General features: G+C 37.5%; 1 protein-coding gene across 9 annotated transcripts in view; it reads right to left on the minus strand.

Annotated features, from left to right (window-relative positions):
* The window catches only part of Golgb1 (golgin B1), a 68,739-nt gene that overhangs the window by 2,664 nt on the left and 41,184 nt on the right, over positions 1-24,891 (minus strand). For 8 of the 9 annotated variants that reach the window (XM_046457800.2, XM_058583490.1, XM_058583489.1 and 5 more), the window contains 8 exons: positions 19,190-24,375; positions 16,450-18,364; positions 8,907-9,085; positions 6,302-6,464; positions 5,974-6,111; positions 1,996-2,139; positions 1,094-1,191; positions 447-581 (listed from right to left, as the gene is read on the minus strand). In XM_046457800.2, coding sequence (XP_046313756.1) covers positions 447-581; positions 1,094-1,191; positions 1,996-2,139; positions 5,974-6,111; positions 6,302-6,464; positions 8,907-9,085; positions 16,450-18,364; positions 19,190-24,375 — 7,958 coding nt within the window. Of the gene's footprint in view, positions 1-446; positions 582-1,093; positions 1,192-1,995; positions 2,140-5,973; positions 6,112-6,301; positions 6,465-8,906; positions 9,086-10,104; positions 10,151-16,449; positions 18,365-19,189; positions 24,376-24,891 lie in introns of those variants that run through there. The other variant, XM_058583491.1, reaches the window with a different exon arrangement.

Genomic DNA, 24,891 nt, shown 5'->3' on the forward strand with positions numbered 1-24,891 from the left:
TTAGTTTTAAAAATCAGCTTTATAAAGTGGTCTTTTCATCTTCTATTATGTTTTAATCTTTAAAAAAAATGACTTCAGTTGATTCAGATCTCAGATAAGGAATGGAGGTTGTTGTTGATTTGGCCCTCTGAAGAACCCAATACCCACATTATACAGTTATTGTGGGAATGCAAAATACTTTTCAAAGCTTACTTCATATCATAGGATTGGCAGATTTTGTTATTGTTATTGTTATTATTATTATTATTATTTTCTAAGAACTACTTTGGAAAGCATGGCCCTCCTAGACTCCAAAAGTAGTTTTGGGTGACCACAATATGACTCTACACTCACTGCAGCACCTGTCTCCTAGTGAGGGTAAGATCATAATGAATCCCGAGTCTGGCCATGCAAATGCTCATGAATGCAACGAGAAAAGGACAGAGGCTGCCCTGATTCAACTTTACCTTCTGATCTGCTCTTCAGCCAGAGAGAGGGCATTCTCTGCAGCTATTCTTTGGTCTCGTTCTTCTTCCAGCAGCTTTCTTAATTCACTCACTTCCTGTTTGGTATTGCACAGCTGCTCCTGGGCTTCAGAAAAGCTTCAAAATAAAAGGGAAACAGTGAGCATCATTAGATGCAGAACAGCAGGAAAGTTTATAGAAGCTTCTCTGAACATGAACACACACACACACACACATACACACACACACACACACACATCTTAAAAGCACAGCTGATGAGAGATTAAATGAAACTGCAGAAATACCTTCAGGATGTCTGAGGACTGACAATATCTTTCATTTCAATGCCACAGTATTTGTTAGGGGTGTTGCTGTTTGGCTTTATAAACTTTTCACACATACCATTTGTTACTATTTAATTCTTATATAATTTCTCTGAGGCCAAAAAGATAAGAAGGCATATTATGGGCCGGGGTATAGCTCAGTGGTAGAGTGCTTGCCTAGTGTGTGTGAGGTCCTGGGTTTGATCCCCGCACCACTAAATAAATAAATAAGACATATAAAGTCATATGGTGGACCACAGTTCAAGCTAGGTGATTGCCTGACTTCTGTGCATTTATGTATGCCCAGGAAGAGTCCTGCTCCCCTACCTTTGCTGTGGCTCCCTTGCTTCCTGAGGATCACTCTTTCTGTGAACTCCATTCTTTTCCTGGGGAGCTCCTGGAGCAACATCTACATGTGGTAGCCCCTAGAAGAAGAATGAGCTTAATAATTCAGTAATGAAAGCATTTATGAAACTCTATTTGTAAAAAATGAGTTCTCAGTTTTTACAAGTAGAGTTTGGAGAGAAGAAGAAATTTTACACAAGAAAGAAAATGGGAGAGAATGAGAAATCCTGGACAGGAATATTCTCACTTACAATTCTCAAGTGCAGGTTAAGAAGTGAGAATCTGCTCTGGTAGATCAGTCACCTCCCTAAAACCCTTGTCTCTTCCTTAGCTTTCTCCTCACATTCTCATTTTTTAATTTATCTTCTTGCAAGTTTAAACCTCACCATAAATGTCTGCTTTCATCTAGTGGGGCTCATGGATTTCCAGAACTCTGGTCCCTCCCTTGCTTGTGAACTCTCCAAGCCCCTCTGTGTGTCTGATGGAACTCATATGAATTCTCAGCCTCCACGACCTTCAAAACCACACTCTTTCCATGGCCTCCACAATTTTGCCTGTTTTGTCTCCCAGGTCCTCCTACAGTTTTCATATTTCTTAAAGCAAAATCCATACTTTCTCAGTTTTGGAGGGCCCAAGGCTGTCATTACTGTTTCCCACTCAAGTTTTGATTTCTCTCTCACTGTCTCACTCATCTTTTTTCTTCTAATCCTTTCATTCTGTAGTTTTACCTAGACTTTCTTCCCATTTCCTTAACATTCTCCTCTTCTGCCCCACTGTCTGACATCACTCCTACTTGTGTAAGCGTCTTTGAGGCTGCTCTTTATGCTTTACCACTTGCCCTCAATTTCCTAGTACTTTTTTATTCTCACTTCCTTCTTACTCACCGCCTGCAGATCTCGGACCTGCTTCTCCAAGACTGCACAGTGATTAAAAAGGTCAGTGTAGTGCTGCTGGTTCTCACGAAGACTCTGACTAGTATCACATAGCTGAATGGAGAGGGTGTTTTTCTCTTCAAGGAGCTGAGAGAACTGAAACACAAGTGAGGATAAGTGCCCTTCCACAGAACCATTTTACCATAGCACTTCTGGGTTTTAAGGATCAAATTTTTAAGTGCATGTCAAAGTGAGAAAATGCCTAGTTGTTTCAACCAAGAAAAGAAAATTATTCTGGAGGAGTAGCAGGGAATTTTTTTTATTGTTTTAATGGTGCCTAGAATATTGACTGAAAAACCATGAAACAGAAACCCAAAAATCTACTAGGATAAGCTATCCCAGGAATATAAGAGGAGAAAGGAAGGCAATAGGTTGGGTCCAAGTTAAACTAGTAATAAATGACTACAATCCCAAATTCAATATAGCTAGAGAGAGCACTGTCACTTAAAAATTTGTACAATAATATTACTGGACAGATTCTTCAATACCACAATACCAAGAGAATAGAGTAAAATATCATAAGCTGGATGTGATGGCACATGCTTGTAATGGCAGAAGGATCAAATATTTGCAGCCAGCTTTGGAAACTTACAAGACCCTGTTTCAAAACAATAACAATAAACAAAACAAAATGGGAAGGGGATGTAGCTCAGTGGTAGAGAACCCCTGGGTTTAAACCCCGGTACTATCAAAAAGAATAAATAATTATAATGTGTGTTAGGTATAATGTTAGAAGTGAAAACAGAATAAATCCAAACACACCTAAAGACATGCAAATAACTACATTGGAAGCATTGATTTTCACAGATTCAACAGTCAAATCAAACAATGTTTTAGAGAAAATAAATTGTTTTTTAGAGATACTTGGGGGGGGCATTTGATGCACACATAAAATTAAAACAAGAGAATTACACATACTTATAAAATTACTTAGTAAGCTAAATTTTGCTCTTTACTTTTTACTTTATGCGGTTCTGAAGAGCAAGTCTCAGCTTATAAAGCAATTTTACAATTTCTTATTTGAAAGATGTAGAGAAAGGACTTCTGTCCTTGTCCACAAATGGTTAAAAAAAAATGAGTAGTGATTTGTCCAAAGTTGTGTGGCTGGCAGATGTCAGACCCTGGTTCAATGTGGTTCTTGATTTCAAGTCTAGAACTCTTATCTACTACCTGATAAATCCAATTGGAGGGCCCAGCAAGGGACGTTAAGAAAGTCATGGGTACCTGCAGTTGTGGACTGGTATTAGTAAAGAAAAGTATGTAAATATGTGAGAGGCAATATGGATTTGAAAGCAAAGTAATGAGAACAATGACAACTATTGACAGAGGGAGTAATGCAATCTTCTAACACAGGAGAAAGAAAACGTCCCTGGCCACACTGAATAGTTCAAATCATACCAAACATACGCACAAATAAAAACCAAACAAGACAAAAACAAAAACAGAAAAACCCTTCATATTGAAAAAAATCCTCATACTTTTCCCTTAGCTGATACAAAAGAGGAAGGAAAAGGCCTGCAAAATTCACTGGAAGCAAAAACTCCCACAACTGGAGAAACCAAATTACCTATCAGTAATATGCCACCTCCTAATGTTTGCACTGCTTGGTCTAGAATAAACACGGTGCCTTTAGTTTAGGGCTGGCACCATGATCCAGGGACTGGAGTCCTTTTATTGTAAATATGGTTTTGTTGGAATAAAATCACCTCATTCATTTGTGTATTGCTGCTTTTGGACTACAACTGCAGAGAATCATAGATACACTGTCAGGTCTACAAATCTCAAATATTTACTCTTCTAAGCTGCTAAGGAACAGTTTGCTGACATCTGCTTATAAGCTACTATATTTCATCATGTCCACATTTGGGGGAATGATATAGACTAAAATTATCATTATTTATCCCTCTTACATTTTAAAATATTGAGAATATTTTTACAGTACACACAGATATCTAACCATGCTGGTAGAAACATCTAAGGAAAGAATGAGGGCAGTGGCTTTAGAGAGAGATCATTTTATGCTGACCATCCATCTAGGCCATCGGATTCTAGGGCCCCAGAAACAATTCTCCTAGTTAGTTGGGACCAATTTAAGAGTGAGGGTAAACTCAAGGGACTGTAAAAACTTCAAGAGAGGCCCCTATGTGCATCCTTAACACCTAACACACAACTAGATTCATAGCAGGCAAATAATAGTTCCCTGTTAATGAACCCAGGCTAGGTAGCTAGGTACCTTCTAGCTGAGTTCTAAAAGAGCTGTTTCTCACCCAGAATGACAATGACCTATAGCGTGTTTTTCGTACTTTTAGTGGAATTATATCTCAATAAATCTGTCAAAAAATACAACTTTGATTGTAACCCATAGGCTCGCACATACATTTAACTGAAACATAAGTTCATCTATATTATAAATAAATATTTTTATTGATTTTCTCTCAAAGAACTCTAGCTGCACTATTTGTCTTAGCTCCAAACTGGAAAAACCCAATGTCTTTCAAGAATAGAAGAGAGAAATTACGGTACAACACAATACTGTACAGCAAAAGAATGAAAAAAAAATCACATTATATTCAACAAAGTGGTTGAATCTCACAAAATAAATGAAGCCCCACAACAGAGAAGCTACAACTCCACTCATATGTAGTTCTAAGGTGGGTGGTAGGGAATAGAAGAGGGCACAGGGCACTTCTGGGGTTCTGGCACATTTTGATTCTTGATCTGTGTGCTAATCACATAGCTGTGATAATATATCACACTACACCTATGATCTGATGCTTTTCTATGTTTTACTTCAATCAAACATTTAGAATTATTTTAGTTGCTATCCACCAAAATGATTGCATCTTTTCAAATACTCCTGAACCAGTTTTAACACTGTCCTAGAAGACAAATACTCAGAGACAGTCATGGTCAAATGTTTAGAGGTCAAATGTTTGAGCAAATGTAAGGATTGAGATGGGAACTAGCTCACTGCAAGAAGAGGGGCTATAGACCTATTCTGGAACTTCTGGAATATCTGACAATCTGGAAGGGAAACTGGGTGGCAGCTGCTCAGAGTCCCTCTGAAACTCCCATACAAATGTCCCCAACAAAGGGGGATTCGCAATTTCACCAGTTTGTTTGGATCCACTTTTTAAAAATGCAGTTTTCTCTACCTAAGTTAATAGTATTAGTTTCTGACACTTTATTACCAATTAGTTGAATTTAACACCATCTAATGAGTATGTTCAACTTATGGCATGCACCGTGCTTTTACACAAAGAAGATCACATTTGCTTCACAATGACCTCCTCTTAACATCTTAGGTAAATTACTGTATTATACTGGGCCTTTTTCCTCTTCTGTGAAAAGAGCCTACTGATTTTTACAATTTTTGACCCCAGACTCTTGGTGAACTGATGAGAAACCTATGCATAACCCATTGTGCATACATTTTGAGGCATATACACTCTCCTTGAAGCCAATCTCTGGGCTCCAGAGTCTGGTCTCTTAAATCATTTCTATTTTTAACACAGACTCTTAACTGGATTCTGAAGAAGGCAGGTAGGAATTGAGCCACTGGAGAACATTTCTGACTAGTCAGAAAGCAACAGAAGGATAATTATTCATAAAAGATGAGGTAGGGAGTTACCCCAATGTTACTAACAAGTGATTCGGGTGGGGAGATGATGCTGGGAGGAAAGCTTCCTAGAGTAGTTGCCTTCTTTATTCTTACTGTATGGATTTTTCCAAATCATCCTCAAGGACTGTCTCCTCTCCAAGCGCACAGAAAAGAAAATGGTCCTGTGTCCAGTACTTTGGAATAAGCAACCCAGGTTCTGAGAAAGTTGTGCTACAGCTGGGAGCCTACGCTGAATCAGCTTCTACTTACCATCTTGCTTCTAGTCATTGGAAAAAGCAACCAAATTCCAATTAGCAGCAAACACTTACCTTGCTGTTCAATTGCTGAATTCTTATTTCTTTTTGGTGAATTTCCTTTAAACTATCATTGAGCTGGGTCCTGAGAAGTTCTGTCTCATAAACTAGGTTTTGTGATCCCTCAAGGGAAGTTGATGTCTGTAGGGATGCCTGCCAGGATACAAACATTGATGAAATTTTCTTCTAAGATTTCTCATGCTTAATTCCTTCCCTCTAGAAACCCTGCCCACCCCACAGAAAGTCATAAGGTAGCTCGCCTAATAGTGGCAGATGGGCACTTAACTTATATGAAGCTGATGTTTTCTGGTAATGGTAATTTCAATCAACACTGATTCCTCACCTGTCTTTGGTATTGTGCTTTGAGGGTCTGAGTCTGGGATGAAGACCTGAATTCCCTTAAAAGATTCTGCAGGTGACTGAGCTGCTGATCTTTATCTGAGATAGCCATAAGGTACTGCTCCTTCATTCTCCTCTCATGCATTTCCCAGGAACTCTTCTCCATCCTAGAAAACAAAACAAACAAACAAACAAACAAAAACCTCATGGAACAAGGATAGGTAAAAAACATACTCATGAGTAATTACTTGTAAATAATTCTATATTTAAAACCATTATGAGCTCTTAGACATGAAATAAAGAAAATATATAATCAGTGAAATTTAGGTTATAAACATAAACATGCAACAAATTGATGCAGAACTAAAAAAGGAATTCCAACTGGCTGGCCTGGACTAAATTCACAGAGAAGTTGGCATTTGGTCTGGAACCTGTATAATGAATTGGGTTTCCAAAATGGGAAAAGTGTTCCAAGAGCAGGAAAAAAAACTAAGCAAAAAGCACTAAGCAAAAGTTTGAATTACAGAATGAATTTTAAAATTGTGGGATGCAGTACTAAAGTACATGTGTTATAAACAAGAATGGAGAGAAATGAGGTCAGGCCATGTAGGACACAGGAAACCATTATAATTGATAGCAGGGCAGCACCATGATAACATCATGGCTATAAGAATGCAATTGCAGGAGAGGATGTGGAGAAAAAGAAACACTTTTACACTGATGGTGGGACTGTAAATTACTACAGCTACTATAGAAATCAGTATGGAGGTTCCTCAAAAGTCTAAGCATGGAAGCACCATATGACCCAGCTATACCACTCCTTGGCATTTATCCTGAAGAATCAAAGCCATACTACAAAGATACAGGCATACCCATGTTTATAGCATCACGATTCACAATTGCCAAACTATAGAACCAGCCTAGGTGTCCATCAACGGATGAATGGTTAAAGAAAATGTGGTATATATACACAGGAGTTTTATTCAGACATAAATAAAATGAAATTACATCATTCGCAGGAAGATGATGGAACTAGAAATTATTGTGTTAAGTGAGATAAGTCAAACTCAGAAGGTTAAGGGTTGGAGGTTTTCTCTCATATCTGGAAGCTAGAGTGGAAAAGGAAAAGAAAGATAGGGGTGGATCTCATGAAAACCAAAGGGAGATCAGTAGAGGAAAGGGACCAAGGAGTGGGAGGTGGGGACTGATGAGTAAGTGATACTGGCCAAATTTTTTTTATTATATTGTGTATTGTGTACATGTATGAATATGTAACAACAAATCTCATCCACTATAATCCACCAATAAAAAATGTAGGGAAAAAAAGGGAACGCAGCTGTAGACTCTAAAGGACTTGGGATCAACAGAGGGCTCCACAATACACTAGGAACAGGCTCTGAGTAAGAGGTTCTTAATTCCTCTGGGCCTCTTCAATAAAACAGAATAAACTATCAACTCCTTAATGTTATCATAAGGATTAAATAAGATACTTACTATGTAAAACTCATCAAGCACAGAGCTTGGCACATACTGAACACTCAATAAATATTAGCTGCTGTCATTTCTATTCCTTGAATTTGGCCAAAAGTAAGGCTTCTATTTGACCCCAGCTATTTTCCTTTAGTATTTGTAAAAATAGCCTCTCTGCCATACACATACACACACAATGGAATATTACTCAGTCATAAAAAAGGATAACTTTATGACATTTGCTAGTAAATGGATGGAATTAGAGACTATCATGCTAAATGAAATAAATCAATCACAAAAAAAACAAAGGGCAAATGTTTTCTCTGATATGTAGAAACTAACCCACAATAAGGTGAGGAGGAGAATAGAAGTTCAGTGTATTAGACAAAGGGGAATGAAGGGAAGGGAGGGGAGATAGGAATAGAAAAGACAGTGGGAAAAATCTGACATAGCCTTCTTATATACATATATAAATATGGTATAGTAAATCCCACCAGAAGACTGGTGCCCTAATTAGAATAAGATATATTCCATGCATGTATAATTTTATCAAAATAGACTCTACTTTCATGTATAACCAAAAAACTCCAATAAAAATAAATGTTTAAAATGTATGCTCTGGAGAGGGGGGGAAAAGGCCACAAACTATAAGATTCCAATTATAAAACATTTTCAAAATGACAAAATTATAGAGATGGAGGACAAATTAGTAGTTGCCAGAGATTAGGGATTCAGTGCAAGAGGGTGGAAGGGGAGAGGAAAATGTGACTATAAACTAGTAGCACTAAGGACATACTTGTAGTGATGAGCAGTTCTACTGTCTGGGTTGTAGTGTTGTTTACATGGTGTCTTTACATATGTGACAAAACTGCACAGAACTACACACACACATATTCAAATAAGTGCACATAAAATTGGTGAAGTCTGAAGAAGACCTGTAAATGGTACCAATGTCAATTTCCTAGTTTTGATATTGTACTATAGTTATGTAAGTTTGCTATTTTCAGAGGAAACTGGGTAAAGAGTACACAAGAGCTCTCTGTACTAGTTTTGCAACTTTCTATAAATCTATTATTATTTCAAAATTAAAAGTTAAAAGAAAGTGAAATGAAAAGGGTCAAATGCAGGGATCATCATACCTGAGCTGATGCAGCTCATGCTGCCAGGAGATGTTTTCCTGCCTGAGTTCTTCTTGCATAATCTGGAATGTTTTTGTCTTATCTTGATAGTCCTGAAGTTGAGCCTTCAGTGGACGTAACTCAATGATCTCTTGATTAATCTGTAAGTACTGCTGCTGCAGATTCTTCAATTCCTTCAGCTTTAACCAAAAGAAAAGATAACGGATGAATCATCACATCTCATTCACCAAGCTAAGTCATCAGTAGCTCTCCCACTAGTCAAGTCAGACACGGCAACAGACTACCAGCAACTGATACATCACCCACTAAAACATAACACTACAGCAAGAGTCTCTAAAATGGTGAAACATACACAGCCATGCTGTTGGAAATTACCCATGGACAGCCATCAAGGCTGGAGACCATTTCAGCAACTTCCTCTCCATACCCACCCTGCTCCCAGGATTCTAAGTTGATTCCAGAGTTATAACTCTGACATGGGATAGACTGAAGGGACCTACCACTTCACTGTGGGTGGTTACACCCTAGAACAAGAAGCGTAAAGACTGATTGGTTTTCCATATAGTCATGTGTCCTGGGTTAGGCTTCCAAACTTTCTTACATGGTCATCAATTTGAACTTGATTAGCTAATGTTAAGAAGGCGGTGCAGTCCAGTGGTTAAGAGCACTTAGGCTCTGCAGTTGCATGATCTACTATTTCTTGGATGTGTGACTATACAAATGCTCCTCATACCCTCCAAGTCGTAATTTCCCTCATCTGTTAAATGGAGATATAGTACTTTTTTCATTAGGATACGAACATCCAGTGAAAAAATTAACACACTTCACATGTAAAGTTAGTGATGATGATGATGATGACGATGAAGGACTTGGTTTTATATTCCAGGTGTATTTTCAAACTCTTTATCCCCCAATACTCATTAAGTCTTGATAGAAATAATGTTAGGACATCTGGGCAAAGACAAGAGCCTAGACACACACTTCTTTCACCTTCTCAGAAATGTGATTAGCATTACAATACAGGCATTTAAAAAAATTTTTTTAAAGCATACAACACAAGAACAAAAGACATCAGAAAAGTCAGCAGCAACACATTTTGGAAGCTGAAAAGCAGATGAATAAGTGGTAACTGACTTAGATCTGAGAAAGCTGAATCTTAAGCTGGCAGTAAGAAAAGCCAAGAACCAATACAACTTACTCTGCAGAATCTTCAAAGGCTCAGGAATTAACAGCACCAGGTACTTCTGGAAAAAAATGGTGATGGGGGTCGGAGGGAGGTGGTAGCTGAGATAAGGAGGATTAGATGAAAGCTGCTTAAGAAACAATTTCATCTCTAGATCCCCTCCTCAGTACCACTTTGTGTTGCTCTAATTGATGTTCCATGGTCCAGTTCCGTGGTTCCTTTATTCTCTGGAGAAGGTAAAGGAACCACGGAACTGGACCATGGAACATCAGGCAAGTGGCAAGTAAGAATACTATTCCAAAACAAGAATAATTAAATGTATGTTTTCTGAATGCTTATAGCCTTATCTCCAGCTCAGCTTGGAGAGTGCTTGTTTACTTCCATATAGAAAATGAGAAGCTCCCTCTCAAAAATCTGAGGTTGCCAGATACCAACTTGGGGAACTAACACAAATAGGCTCAACAAGATCACCCACACAATGAAACTCACAGGTGGTAAGCTCTACCTATAAGCTTTTTAGCCCCACGAAAACCAAAGTTTAACCTTCACCTAAAGAATGACTAACATTAAGGGATAAAAAAAATCTACCACAAGTTAATTTGGAAGAGATAGCAGGGGGAAAAAATGTAATGTACTGAAAGATTTAAGAGAGAATATTGAAGAGACATTGAGCAAAAATTAAAAATTATAAAGAAAAGCTCATTATAACAAAATGCCAAACAAAACAAAAACAACAAGCCAACCTATCACAATTATCATTGGAGAGATATGTTAGAAAATCTATGAGACAAAGACAAAAATTCCTTAGAAATTAAGAACATATTGGTAAAAGTGAAAAGTCAATCCTGAGGCCAAGCGATAAAGATGAAAAACATCTTCCCAAAGTGTAGCCAAACGACTGAGTTGGTTGATAAAGGAAAACAGACCCACCAAATCATGTTATCATAAAAGTTCATAACAGGGGATAGAGTAATAAGGGAAAGAAGAGAAAAAGGGATAAAGAGGAGTGGGAGGGAGGAAACAGATCATACACAAAAGGCCGGGAATTTGAATAGCTTTAGACTTGTAAACCATAGGCAACCAGCCAGCCTCTTCATGATTCTGAAGGGATGTTATTGTCAATCTAGAATTCTATACTCACCCAAACTATCAATCAGGTATGGCAGAAGAAAAAACATTTTCAATAAATTTACCTCCCATGTATCTTTTCTTAGGGAGACACAGAATGATTTCACAAAAGCAATGACACAAAACCAAGAAGAAATAGGATGTAAGAAACAGAAGATTTCCACAAGTGAATCACTTTGATAAGTACAAAGAAAACTAAGAAACAACAAAAACAAAAACACAGTTATAACGCTAGGAAAGACAGATGATGAGAAAAATATAAGTAATGCATGTTATTATTATTCTAATAGCATTTTTAGTCATAAAAATACTGAATTGATTTAACAGAAATTTAAGTTAAATTACAATAAGAAAATAGATAAGGAGTTGTATGTTGAAAAATGTGCACACATACTGCGGAAACAGAGGGAATAAAGAAAGTTAAAACTTGTTAGTGTGAAGAAAGTCGACAGTTAATGCAACAAATGAAAAATCAAAGTGCAATATAAGCACAATATTTAGACACTGAGGAAATGCCACAGAAATATGCTTAAAGGTTGAAAGCATACTGCTTCAGGAGAAGAAATGAGATTGGAGGTGCTACTCTTAGCTTTTCCTACCAAACAACTATAGAACTTAAGAGAACTTAGAAAAATTAAATATGTCCATGTGTAACTTTATTTTTAAACCAATAATTAAAAAAATATGCTTTGATTTAAAGCAAAAATTACTTATACATTCCATTCATTCCTCCAGTCTAGCTGGAGAAGTTTCAATGTTATCCTCAGAATAGATCAAATCATCAGAAAGCTGTGTGTCTATAAAATACCTTGTTATATTTATTAAAGAGAAGTAAAGGATGTTTCACAACTATACAGTGTTCTCTTTATAGGAAAACATTATATATTTCTTCAATACTTAAAGAGTAACTATAATTATCTAGAGCAGGTAAATTTTCTTTCTTCCTTTCTCCTAAAATAGGGATACTGAAATTTAAGCATATGGCTTTGAGTCTATCTTTCTCATCATTGCCAGAAAGCTCAGAGCCAATTAACAGCCCATCTTTCTAACAAAAGTTACAGGACATTGTGACTTCTTGGGGCACTGACCCAAGTTGAGTGGATTTAATCCTAGTTTAATCTTTCACTGTCCTATATTTTGTCTTCCTTCTAAATACCTTTTATCTTTAAAAAACCTGTTTATATCTTTCTATGCTTCCTCATGGCATTTTTAGAATGAGGTGAACAGAGATAAATAGATATAGGCACCTCCAAAGATGACTAAATGCATCATCAGAACATGGGAAAGTCTTAAGGAAGTGTGGATAGTTATGAAAACTGTAGAATCTCAAAAGTAGTTTATAATGTCCCAGTAGAATCCCTGGGGCTAATTTCTCACCATTTGAACCTTCATATTTCATTTGGGAAAACATCCCCCCTTGACTAATAAATAAATGAAAGAACCAAAGTAACTCAAACTTCTCTCAATCCTAAATCATCTCTGGGTGGTCCTGATATTGAGTGTGAGCAAAGGGGATAAACTGCTGACCTATGCTGAATGTTTAACACTGATTCAAATGAGATATCCTGGGCTGGGGGTGTAGCTCAGTAGCATAATGTGCACTCAACATGCATGAGGCCCCAGGTTTACTCACCAGCACCCCCCACCACCACCAAAAATCCATATTTATTCCACATTTAGTGATTGAGATGGATTCAGAATTAGATATTTGAAAAAGAAGAGTTGATGGACAGTTAGTTAATACATTCTGAAAGTATACAGCAAGTCCTCCAGACTGCAGCTGACCATGAATGAAGTGTCACTAAGTCTGACTGTCAAGGCCTTTATGTAATTTATAAACCTACCTGGGCTTTATGATTCTCTCATGGCAGATATAAAGGTGTCCAAGTTCTTAAAACTTTCCCTAACTTCCTTAAATAAGAGTTTACACAACAGAAAAAAACAATGGTGTTTTCAGTAAGAAGCACAAATACAGAAAGAAGATAACTATTAATTGTTGATTATCCTCTGTTTGCTTAGCCCTGTGCTAAATACCATAAGATGTACAAACATGTATAAGATGTGACATTTTCAAGATTTGCAACCTAGTTGAATAAATAATAGTATATATAAATTAAACACACATCATACATACACTCAAAAATCAAGGCAATGAAGGACAAATAATAAGAAAAGTACTAGGAAGGTACAAAGGAAGTAACAATCAAGCAATTGAGAAATGTAAGCAGAGAATTTGAGCTCTCGATGACTTTTAAATAATGGAAAGTACTTACCCAGAAAAGGAAAGAAATTAGGATAATTTGGCTGAGAGGATGATAATATGGGTAGTAGGAAGTACCAGATATAATCACTGTATACTGAGAAGGTCAGTTTAGCTGGGATGAATAGTATGAGCAGGGACCAGTAAAAGGGAAGATGGAAACAAAGATATAGACAACAAATTATAAGGTCTTAAATGCCAGACTCAGGTGTTTGAATCCAAAACCTATTCTAGAGATAGTATAACTTTTAAAGGTTTTTAAGTAGGGTATTAACAATACAGTAGAGTTTCAGAAATTCATCCAGGAATGGTAATTGCCTTGTGCTACATTTATAACCTACATTATAATCTAGATGCCCTTCAATAGATGAATGGATAAAAAAAATGTGGCATTTGTACACAATGGAGTATTACTCTGCACTAAAAAATGACAAAATCATGGAATTTGCAGGGAAATGGATGGCACTAGAGCAGATTATGCTAAGTGAAGCTAGCCAATCCCTAAAAAACAAATGCCAAATGTCATCTTTGATATAAGGAGAGCAACTAAGAACAGAATAGGGGGGAAGAGCATGAGAAGAAGATCACCATTAAACAGGGACGAGAGGGGGGAGGGAAAGAGAGATAGAAGGGAAATTGCATGGTAAAGGAAGGAGACCCTCATTGTTATACAAAATTACATATAAGAGGAAGTTTTGGGAAAGGGGAAAAAAAACAAGAGAGAGAAATGAAGTACAGTAGATGGGGTAGAGAGAGAAGATGGGAGGGGAGGGGTGGGGAGGGGGATAGTAGAGGATAGGAAAGGCAATAGAACACTACAGACACTAGTATGGCAGTATGTAAAAAAGTGGATGTGTAACCGATGTGAATCTGCAATATGTATACGGGGTAAAAATGGGAGTTCATAATCTGCTTGAATCAAATGTATGAAATATGATATGTCAAGAGCTTTGTAATGTTTTGAACAACTAATAATTTAAAATAAATAAATAAATAAATAACCTAGAGCTGTGACAAACCAAAACCAAAATTATTACAATAGTTTAAGGATAAGATCTAGAAGCTTATCCTAGAATATTAAAGATGGAAAGGAAAGACATTTGGGGGCACATTCTGAATAAAGCAATGACCAGACCTTGATAGTTAAATGAAATAAAATCATAGACAGCTATTAAGTCTAAGAGAACAGAAGAATATTAGTTTGAGATATAGAGACAAGGAAATAACTATTATCAATATCCAGCAAACAAAAATATAGAACAGGCATCAAGAGACAAAGTTTAGCACTTAGTATTTACAATAGATAAGACTAGTAAAGTGATTCACTGAATGAAACAGTTAATTCAGAATCTATCCTAACAGCTCCAGGAAAAATGTTATGACTTAGAAGATAATCAATATGGGCACAGCTTGGAGGTATATACTAGTGTCTTGGTGAAGAGGAGCTTTTGCATTTGTGTTCTGAAAGGAATATAAAATGCCAAGTTCCAAGGACAAAGTCAGCTGAGTGTTTTCAAAATATAAACAAGTAAAACTGTGTTGATGTCAAAGCCACAACTGAAAAAGGGTGCTTTGTCCAAATTATAAAAGAGAAAAGGTTGTTTATAAAAATTGGATATTAAGTATAATAGGAATGAACACAATACCTACAAAGAAAAGAAAAAAAAATTGCCTAAAACTACAGTTAGGGTAAACCATCTGAAACTTTCACTAGGGCCAATTTAAAAACTAGAATTTTCAGATTCTGGCATGGGTCACATTTGAAAACGGAAAATCTGAACTTATTAATAAGCTCAATGTATTTCCTGTTTGGCCTATTATCCTGGAAGCACATGGTCTTAATCAAGTTAACAGATTGTCATGAAACTGAAGATAGGAATGCCACAAGTAGAATCCCCTGAGAACCTTGCTTGCTTCTGATGATTCCAGATTTTTGCCTCTGAATCTTGATGACCTAGAACTTTTCAGGAAACACACACACACACACAAACCCACACATGCACACCTGGATAAACTCTTGGCTTTTAAGAAAAAGAACAAAATTTCAACAAATTCTCCTTGGCTTTGTCACTGAACACAGTTGAGTATTAAGATAAAATGGCTAATGGTTCAGCTTATAAATAATCCTTCACTAAAAAAAATCATTAAACTAAATATTCTGTATTTGACTTTTTTTCTTAATGAATTTGGGTTGGTTTCTTTTCTTTTTATACTGGGGATTGAACCGATAGGTACTTTACCAGTAAGCTACATCCCCAGCCCTTTTTTAAAAAAAAATTTTTGTGACAGGGTCTCACTAAATTGCTGAGGTGTCCTAGAACTTGAAATCCTCTTGCTTCAGGTTCTCAAGTCACTGGGATTACAAGACCTGCTCTACCGGAGCCTGGCTGGTTTACATTTTGGGGAGGAGCTGAGTCCTTTCTACCCTAAATGTTACCAGATGATCTACTGTTAAATGTCACTATAAGATGACACTAAGTGATCCCTATTCTTTCTTTCAATTAAACTAGGACAAATTCTGGAAATGTTTGTGTTTCTGCATGTATATATGAAATATGTAAAACAACTCTTATCTCATGGTCCTTTTAAAACCAGTGGAGAATTTTGTGCAAAGAAAAATTTTGATTTTTTTTAAAAAGGCAATGGAAATAGTATAATATTTTTGCATTTCTCTAAGACCAAACAGAACATGTGGAACATATAACACTGTCTTTGAGTGTCTAGATAATACATATATGTTTATCCTTTCCTATAGAAAGAAAAATAGGGCCTGGGGTTGTGGCTCAGTGGTAGGGTACTTGCCTAGCAGGTATGAGGCACTGGGTTTGATTCTCAGCACTGTATATAAATAAATAAATAAATAAAAAGATCCATCAACAATCAAGAAAATTTAAAAAAAAAAAAGAAATAAAAATCAATTTAAAGAAAGGTTCAGAAACTCTCAGATCTGAAAGAGGGAACTAGATACTCACTAGTCGGTCTCTGTCATTTTGGAGTGAAGACATTGCTTTTTTCAAACTTTGTACTTCAGCGGGGCTGGAGACAGGATGGGCTGCAGACTTCTGCTTCCCATCCTCTGACTTTCGGAATTTCTCCAGCTCATTCCACAGGTGATCTCTCTCATTCTGTAGACTGGCCATAGTCTTGGAAAAGGACTGCACCTGGTTGTAAGAATCTTCTAGTTGTGAGGATAATTGAATCAGTTGTTCATCTTTGGATATGAGCTGTTGGTTAAGTTTCTCAAGGCGAGACAAGCCGTTCTCTTCAGTGCTGTTCAAGTGAAAGCCTGTTTGAGAAAGAAGCGCATCGCTCTCTCTGTGTAGGAGGCCCATTTGCTCTCTTAGTTGGGCCACCTCCTTCCGGCTGGCATCATATTTCCTTTTCAGTTCATCAAGCTCCTCGTTGGCATGATCTCTACTATCTTGCAAGGAATTCATAGACCTTCCAAAAGACTGAATTTGTGCTGTGAGATCTTTATTTTCTTTGGTGACCACGAGTAATTTCTGTTCCATCTCCATCAGATCTCTTGCTAACTCCGCCACCCTCTCTTCTGCTGTTTCAGTTTCATTTCGCATTATCCCCGCATCATGATGAAGGTGCTTTAATTCCTTTTTCAGTTTATCTTCAATTTCGCCTACCTTCCTGGTAGCTTCCTTTTGAACACGAACCAATTCCTCTTCCAATTCTGTAATTCTCTTCTGAGAGGAGGAAAGTATTGCACTTAACCTCTGAACCTCCTCCTCTTTTACTTTTAATTGGGTGTGGTACATACCTAAAGTACCTTCTTCTTGCAAGGTTGTCACTTGCCTATTTAGTTGGGATATGGATACTTTCAAGCTTTCAATCTCTTTATATAAACTTTGTTTCTCCTCTTGGAGGGCAGCAGAGGACCTCTGCAGACCCTCCTTTGTTTTCTCGGACTCCTTTAGCTTTTCTTCTAACTTAGCACACTCATTTTTCAGCTCCTTATTTTGCTGATGTTGAACTTCAAGGAGTTGCTTTTGCTGAGAGTCTTTTATTGATATCACCTGGTTCAGGTCTTCCCTATACTGGATCAGTTCTGCATCCAGCTTGGCATTCTCAGAATTGAGATCATCCATATGACTTCTTAAGCCTCGAATTTCTTCCTTAAGCTTATTATTCTCAGCAGCAGCTTCCTGGATGAGTTGGTCTTTTTCCAAGATTATAGAGAGATGTCGCTCTTCCAGCTGTTGATAGTCACTTACTATGCGGTCTCGGTCATTCTGAAGTGAAGACATGGATTTAACAAAGGAATCCAATTGAGCTTTCTGCTGAGTGTTTTCCTTTTTGATGGTTTTCAATGTTTCCATAAGCTGATTGGTTTTGTCAACAGCTTTTTTGTTTTCTTCTTCTAAGACGATATTCTCCTCTTCCTCTTGGGACAGCAGGTTTTCCAGTTCTTTAATTTCTTTATCATGCTGCTGATGCAATTCAGCAATAGCTATTTGGACTGCCTCTTCCTTGCCAGAAAGCAGGCTTTCAATCTTCTGATCCTTCATATTTATTTCTTCATGCAGCCTGCTGGTCAGTTCTTGAGAGGCCTGGAGATCAGTTTCTACTTGTTCATACTTGAACTTACAATTTTGGATATCAGCTTCTTGTTGTTTTATGATCCCTTCCAGAGTTTCTTTATGTTCCTTACATTTTTCTAAAGAGTTATTTAAATCAGTTGACTGGTCTCTGAAAATCTTAAGTTCTGATTCCAACTTAGTTAATTCATTCTGAGAATTGTAGTATAGGTGCCGAGTCTCTTCAAGCTGTGACAAAAGTTCTTTGTTTTCCCCCTGTAGAGCCTCACAGACCTTCTGTTGATGCTGAACCTCTGTCTGGGCCTTGGATTCCCAAATCTGCTTGTCATGTTCAAGCCTTAAAAAAAAAAGAGGGGGGCGGTCATTAACTAAAGAGTTCAAGAAATATTGTACCTAAGGAATAAATACTGTAATGCAACTTGTACTCAACAAATCTACAAATGAATCCATATTCATAAATGACAGTGTTAAACTTTTTAATGAGATATTATCTGTATGCTTGTCTGTTCAATGTAGTAAACATATTATCAACCTAAGGATTCACAGATTTAAATCATAAACTCCAAAATATATTGCTTCTTTTAGTGATATGGTTTTGGACACTGAGAAAAGTAACATTTTCTCCCTGTATTTTTTTTTTCTATTTTGCTCCAGACAAGTTAATGTTCGGTCTTTTTAATGAATAATTTTGGTATAAGAGGTGGAAAACAGAAGGATCCTATTAGAAGTAGAAGAGTACAAATGGTGGGGAACATTGTTATTTCTTGAGCCTGAAAAATGATATCATAAATTTGGAGGTTGAGGAAATTAATTCTAATAGCCAAATAAATTGATGTGGACTATGAGGAAGAGAAAAGAAAATAATTTGGGAGTCAACTGTGGTACAAATCCAGAGAAGGGTACTTTGGTAGTCAAGAAATCCAGAAATGGAAATAAAAAGAATGAGAAACCCAAGAGACCTCTCATTAGAGAGGAAGATGAATGTTTTCATGTTGTAGTAAGAAGCTCCTACAAACATACAAAAGTCAGAAGTGAGAGAGAATGTACCTTCAAAGGGAATTTAACAAGTAATTCCATAATCCTAAAGGGAATAGGAATAATCTAGAGACTTTCTTTGCCCTCAATTACCTCAGAAAGAAAAAAAAAATTATTAAGCATTTACCTGGAAATGTTGATCTTCAATTCCTCCATATGGATGGACATCTGTCTGAGCTGGTCTCTTAGAACACTGCAGTTTTCCTCTTTGAGTCTAATTTCTTCTTCTTTGGTTTGAATGGCATCAACAAACTTCCTCTCCCATTTCTTGGCTTCATCTATCACCCTGTCCCGATCATCCTGGAGGGAAGACATACTCTTAGTGAAGGCTGCGAGCTGGGCCACAGTACTGTCCAAGTTCTCCTGCAGTTGCTTCAGTTCCTTGTCTTTCTTGTTCAAAGTCATCTGAATCTCTCCAAGAGTCTCTTCCAAGTGAACTTTTTCTCTATGTAAATTATCCAGTTTCTCTTGCATATTCTTCTTCTCTTTCAGGTGTTTCTCTTCGGCCTGCTCCAGTCTTCGCTCAAGATCTTCATCCTTTTGTTTCATTTGGCTTTTCACTGATTCCTTATTTGACTGAAGTTCTTTTTTCAGCTTGAGATTGTCTGCTAGGACTCTTGCTGCTTCACTTTGCGTGTCATCCAGCAGCACTTTGAAGCTAGCTAATTCTGCTTGTGCCTTTTGGCGGTGTTCAACTGCTTGTGCCAAATTTTCTTTGGTTATTTCCAAATCCTTTTGAGATTCAGTCTGAACAAATTCTAGAGCCTTAACAGTTCTCTCCAGAGCACTAATCTTCTCTTGATATCGGATGCAGTCTTTCTGCAGCTGCTTTAGTTCTTGTTGTTTTCCTTTCAACAGCTCCTGAAGTTCCTTTGCATGGCTTTTATTGCTAGGTCCTTTCTGAGCACTTTGTATTTTCTCTAAATATTCCTTTCGTATTTCTGATTCTACCTTCGTTTTCTCCTTGACCAACTGTTGTTTTTCCTCTTCCAATTCACTCACACACCTTTTAAGGTTCTGCATTTCAGATTCCAGTTGCTCATTTTTTATTTGGGCATCTGTAACATCCTGATAGTAATTCCCAATGCTTCCATTAAGTTCTGCCAATTGATTCATGAGCCTCTCTTCTAAGTCATCTTTCTCTTCTTCTGCTGTCTCCTTTAGTTTGGTAACTCTGGAGAGGTCTTCTTGGATTTGCTGGTTTAACAGGTTTATTTTGGTTACTTCTTCCTGAAGCAGTTTTAGTTCGCTATCCTTTGCTGATATTTGACTCAGTAAGGCATTTTTCTCATCTTCCAGAGACTGACTAAGTTCTTTGCCTTTCTGTTTTTCTTCCTCTAATTCAGCAATTCTTTCTTTAAACTGATCAAGTTGCTGTAGATAGTTATTAATCTCATCATGGGAACTAAAATTCTCACCAATGTCCGGTTTGGCACTGTTCTCTGATAGAACAGCTTCGGCGCCTTCAGGCTCTGTGCTCATACTTGGAGAGTCTTGCCCTTGATCCTCACCTGGTACAGGCTGTGTTGGCCCTTCAGTGATATCCTGTTGGTTTTCCGGTTTCTCAGTGGCCTCAAGGCTAGCTTGTTTAGATACATTATCTTCTACCTGATGTTTTAAATCTTGAACCTCTACACTTAAACTGTCTTTCTCAGCCATTAAAGCCTCAAACTCCTTTGAAAGGGTATTATACTCTGTTTTGACCCTTTCTAGTTCCTCCTTCATGTTGGAATTAGAAGCAAGAAGTGCTTCCATGCATTCTTTTGCTGTATCTCCTGCAGGGTGCGCTTCTGCTCGAAGCCGGTCATTCTCTTCTTCTAGCTCTATGATTTTCAGTTGTTTAGATTTAGCAAACTTTCTCATTTTTTCCTTCATTCCCTCCATTTCTTGTTCAGCTTCTTGCAACTGCTTTTCTGTCTCTTTCTTATTGGCTTCTAAGCTTCTCAATTTGCCATACAGTTCTTGCTTTTCGTGCCTCACGGTTTCTACTACATGCTGAATCCTTTCTGCTTCATTACTAACATTCTCATAGGACTGCAGAAGAATCTCATACTCTTTCTGTAATTCTTTGTGTTTCTCTTGCCATTCTGTGCTTTCTGCAATCTTAGAGCACTTTAGAGATTCAATTTCCTTCGCTAAGTTTTCCTTCTCTTCAGTAAGACCCTCTAGAGCTAGTTTCAGACTTTCACAAGAGCCACTGAGATTTTGATTTTCTAGTAAGGATCTATCCATTTCTGTAATGAGTCTGTCTCTTTCTTCCTGAAGAAGAGCTAACTTTCCTAAGAGTGTATCTTTTTCTTTATTTTGAGCAGAAAGTTGGCTTTCCACATCTGCCAGAGACTTGGTGAGGCGTTCGATGGTATCTCTGGCCAAAGACAACTCTTCTTGGAGACTTCTGTTTTCTTTGAGTGCTTCTTTTCGGGAAATAAGTGCAGCTTGCAGTTTCCTTTGTATTAGTTGCTTTGTTTTATTTTCTTCTACAAAGTCTTCTGATTTCTGCTTCATTTCACAAATTTCCACCTGTAACTGCTTTAACCTCCCTTCATGCTCTTTGGCTTGCATTTCCAACTGTGTATGCAGAGCCTTAATTAAGTCCTCCTGTTCTATCATTTCTGTCTGTACTTTAGTAAGGTTTTTTTCTTTCTCGCTCAGCTGTCCAGAGAGGTGGCTAACCTCTTCTTCCTTTTGGCTAATGAGATTTTGGAGTTCATCTAGTTTGGGCTGTAATGCTCTCAGGTGTTCTAGGCCAGCAATTTCTAGTTGACTGCTTTCCAATTTCTGCCTCAGGGTTTCTGTGTGGGCTTCAGTTTCATGGGATACTTCCTTCAGACTCCGGATTTCGAAACCCTGTTTGTTTATTTGCTCTTTTAACTGAAATACTTCTTCTGACTTTTTAGTAAGCTCACTTGTTGTAGAACTTACTTTCAATTTTAACTCTTCTTTCTCAGCTTCTATTTCTTTCAGATAAGCCTTAATTTGGGCAATAGAAGTATGGCCCTGTAGAGTATTTGCATCTCCGTGTTGAGAAACTAAGTGTGGGCACAAGTCAGACTCTAAAGTAGCTTGAGTGGGATGCTGTTCTGTGGCTTTGAATAAACCTTGAGTAGGATAGTGCAGTTCCTGCTGGTCAGTGCCTGGAAGTTTTCTGTCTATGGACTCCCTTAGTTGAATTTGGAGCTGCCTTAGCTGGTCTTCAATGTCCTCATTTTCCTTGCTTTGCATATCAAACTGTTCTTGCAAGTGATTATAGTCATCTTTCTGTTGCTTTAGCTCCTCCCTATGTTGTCTTTCCTTCTCCTGTGCCTTTTTAAGAATTGCCTTACGTGAGGTTAAGACTTCCTGAAGCTTCTTTTGAAGTTGCTCCTTTTCTTTTTCAAGTTCCAGTATCTTTTCTTCCAGTTCAGGTTTCCAATGTTCTCCACTACCTGCGGCAGGTGGACTGCTCACCACTGTTCCTTTTACAGGTGTGGTACAGCCTCCATCACCTGCATCCTTGGCCCCTGTGGTTAACTTCTGGATAACTGCTTGATTTTCAATAATTTCTGCTTGGAGCAAATCTATTTGGTTTGCTTTATCTTGCAAGTTTAGATTCATCTGTTGGACTACAGCCTGTAATTGTGCTTCTGCTGCCATCTTTTCTTCCAAATCCTTCCTTACATGCTGTAGTTCCATTTCTTTTTCAGAAATTGTCTGTTTCAAATAAATTTCTATTTCTTGGCATTTAGAAGTCACACATTTTTCTGAGTCTTCTTTGTTCTCCTTGTCTTCTTCCATTTCCCTTCTCTCACTCTCACTGAGTGGAATCTCTTTCCTAGATTCATCTCTCACTTTGGCCAATTCCTCTTCTAATGTACTGACTCTTTGTAGAAGTTCCTTTCTGTTAATAAGAGCTGCCTGTAGCTTTCTCTTCCTCTGCTCACTTTCCTTCTTTAGGCGGTCTAATTCATGCTGTAGTTCTTCTTTATTTATTAGCCCTGCTGGGCTTGACTCATCATAATTATGTTTAAGGCCAGAAATAACTTCATTATCTTCTTCAACTTGTTCTTTTTTTGCTTCTTCAGCTCTGGATAATAAATTCAGCTGTTCTTTGAGAGTCTTAATTTCAACTCCAAGAGAAAACTTCTCTTCATTCAGCTGAACCATTTTCTCTGTCATGCTGAAGCTGATTTCTGTCACTTGCTGATCCTTCTCTTCAATGGTTTGCTGGAGGGTTTCCACGTCTCTCTTTTTCTCCAGTAAGAGTTGATCCATTTTTGCTATTTCAAGTTCCTTTTGTGACAGAGCCTGTGACAGTTCTTCCATCTTACTGGAGATGCCCCTCACACGTTCTGCCCCCTCAAGCACCTCACTTTCCTTCTTCTGCAGCTGACTTTGCAAGCTTTTCATCAGTGTACTCTGCTCAGAAAACTGAAGCTGCACATCATCCAGTTCTTTCTGTAAAGCTTCAATTTTCACATCTTTGGATTTGGCTTCTATGTTAAGACTGTGGATCTGTTCAGTGAACAGGTTGTGCTGAGTTGTCTGACTTTCATAGTCAAGTCGTCTTTGTTTTTCTGCTTCTGCAAGGTTGGTTTCCAGTTGTTTCACCTGAGCCCTCAGCTCTGCTAAGACATTAAGCTCCTTCACCTGAGTAAGAAGTTGGTCTCTTTCTTCAGACAAAGCAGTGAGTGCACTGCTGGTGTCTTCAGCATTCTTTTTAAACTCCTCAATCAGTTGGGTTAGGCTGCTGATTTCCTGAGCTTTCTCATCTAAATTTTTCTCGTATATTTCTTCTGCTTTATGAAAGCTTGTCTCAATCTCCAAAATTTGACTTTTTAGCCTTTCTATCTCATCGTGGTGACACTGACCCACATCTGACACAGCAGAAGGGGATTTATCAGCATCACCCTGCTCTGATGATTTAATTTCTATTCCAGTGTCATTTAAAGATATTTCCTCAGATGTTGTATTTTGAAGTTCAGTGCTCGCCTCTTCTTCTTTTTCAACTACTGGAACACTGCTCTCTTCATCTGGCACTAAGGGAAAATTTTGTGCTGTATTTTCAAGACATACTTGCATTCTAACTGGAGGTACTCCCTCACCCTCCATCTGTTGCACTTCTTTCTGGTCAGGGATCTCAGGGTCCCCCTCAGCCCTTTTGCCCTGGAGCTGAGATTTAAGAAATGCAATTTCCTCTTGAGCTTCTTTCATTTCCAACAATAAAACTGATAATTCTTTATGGTTCTGAGAAAATGTGTTCTCTAGAACATCTTGTCCACTTTCCTCGGTAGAAGCGCTGCTCTTCTTTGATATGGTAATATCAACCATGCTGATCTATTAAAAATAAAACAAAACAAAAAAAGAAAGATTAGGAAAGAACAGGCCTTAATCAAATGTTTTACAATATTTTTTAAAATAGCATAAGTAAAAAGTGATATTTGGTGCATTTTTCAAAGCCTAAAACTTTTTGATCCCAACCACCTTTGTACCATAAAACTGCTAAATTTTTTATAAACCAGTTTGTATCTCCAATTGAATGAAAAGGGGAATTCTGTCAATCCCATACTGAGGTTGAGATCTAGTCATAAGACCTAAGGAAACTTGGAATTCACTTTCTGGATATTACTTTTTTGGAAAACTTTTTTCTTTAGATTAAAACTCCTTATTAGTTTACTCATGAACTGCTTAAAAATAAAAAGGGAAACAGAAATAAGTTAAATCTTCATTTCATCCCATATCACAAGAGGAAGTTATGGGATTCCTTTTCCTTAATTAGTCACTGAAATAAGGAAAATGAAATATTAGATAAAATTCCTATTAACTGACAGGTAGATTTTTAAACAAATAGAT

The sequence above is a fragment of the Marmota monax genome, unplaced genomic scaffold (assembly GCF_021218885.2).
Source record: "Marmota monax isolate L192 unplaced genomic scaffold, Marmota_monax_Labrador192_F-V1.1 WCK01_AAM20220418_F8-fsc00052, whole genome shotgun sequence".
Lineage (NCBI taxonomy): Eukaryota > Metazoa > Chordata > Mammalia > Rodentia > Sciuridae > Marmota > Marmota monax.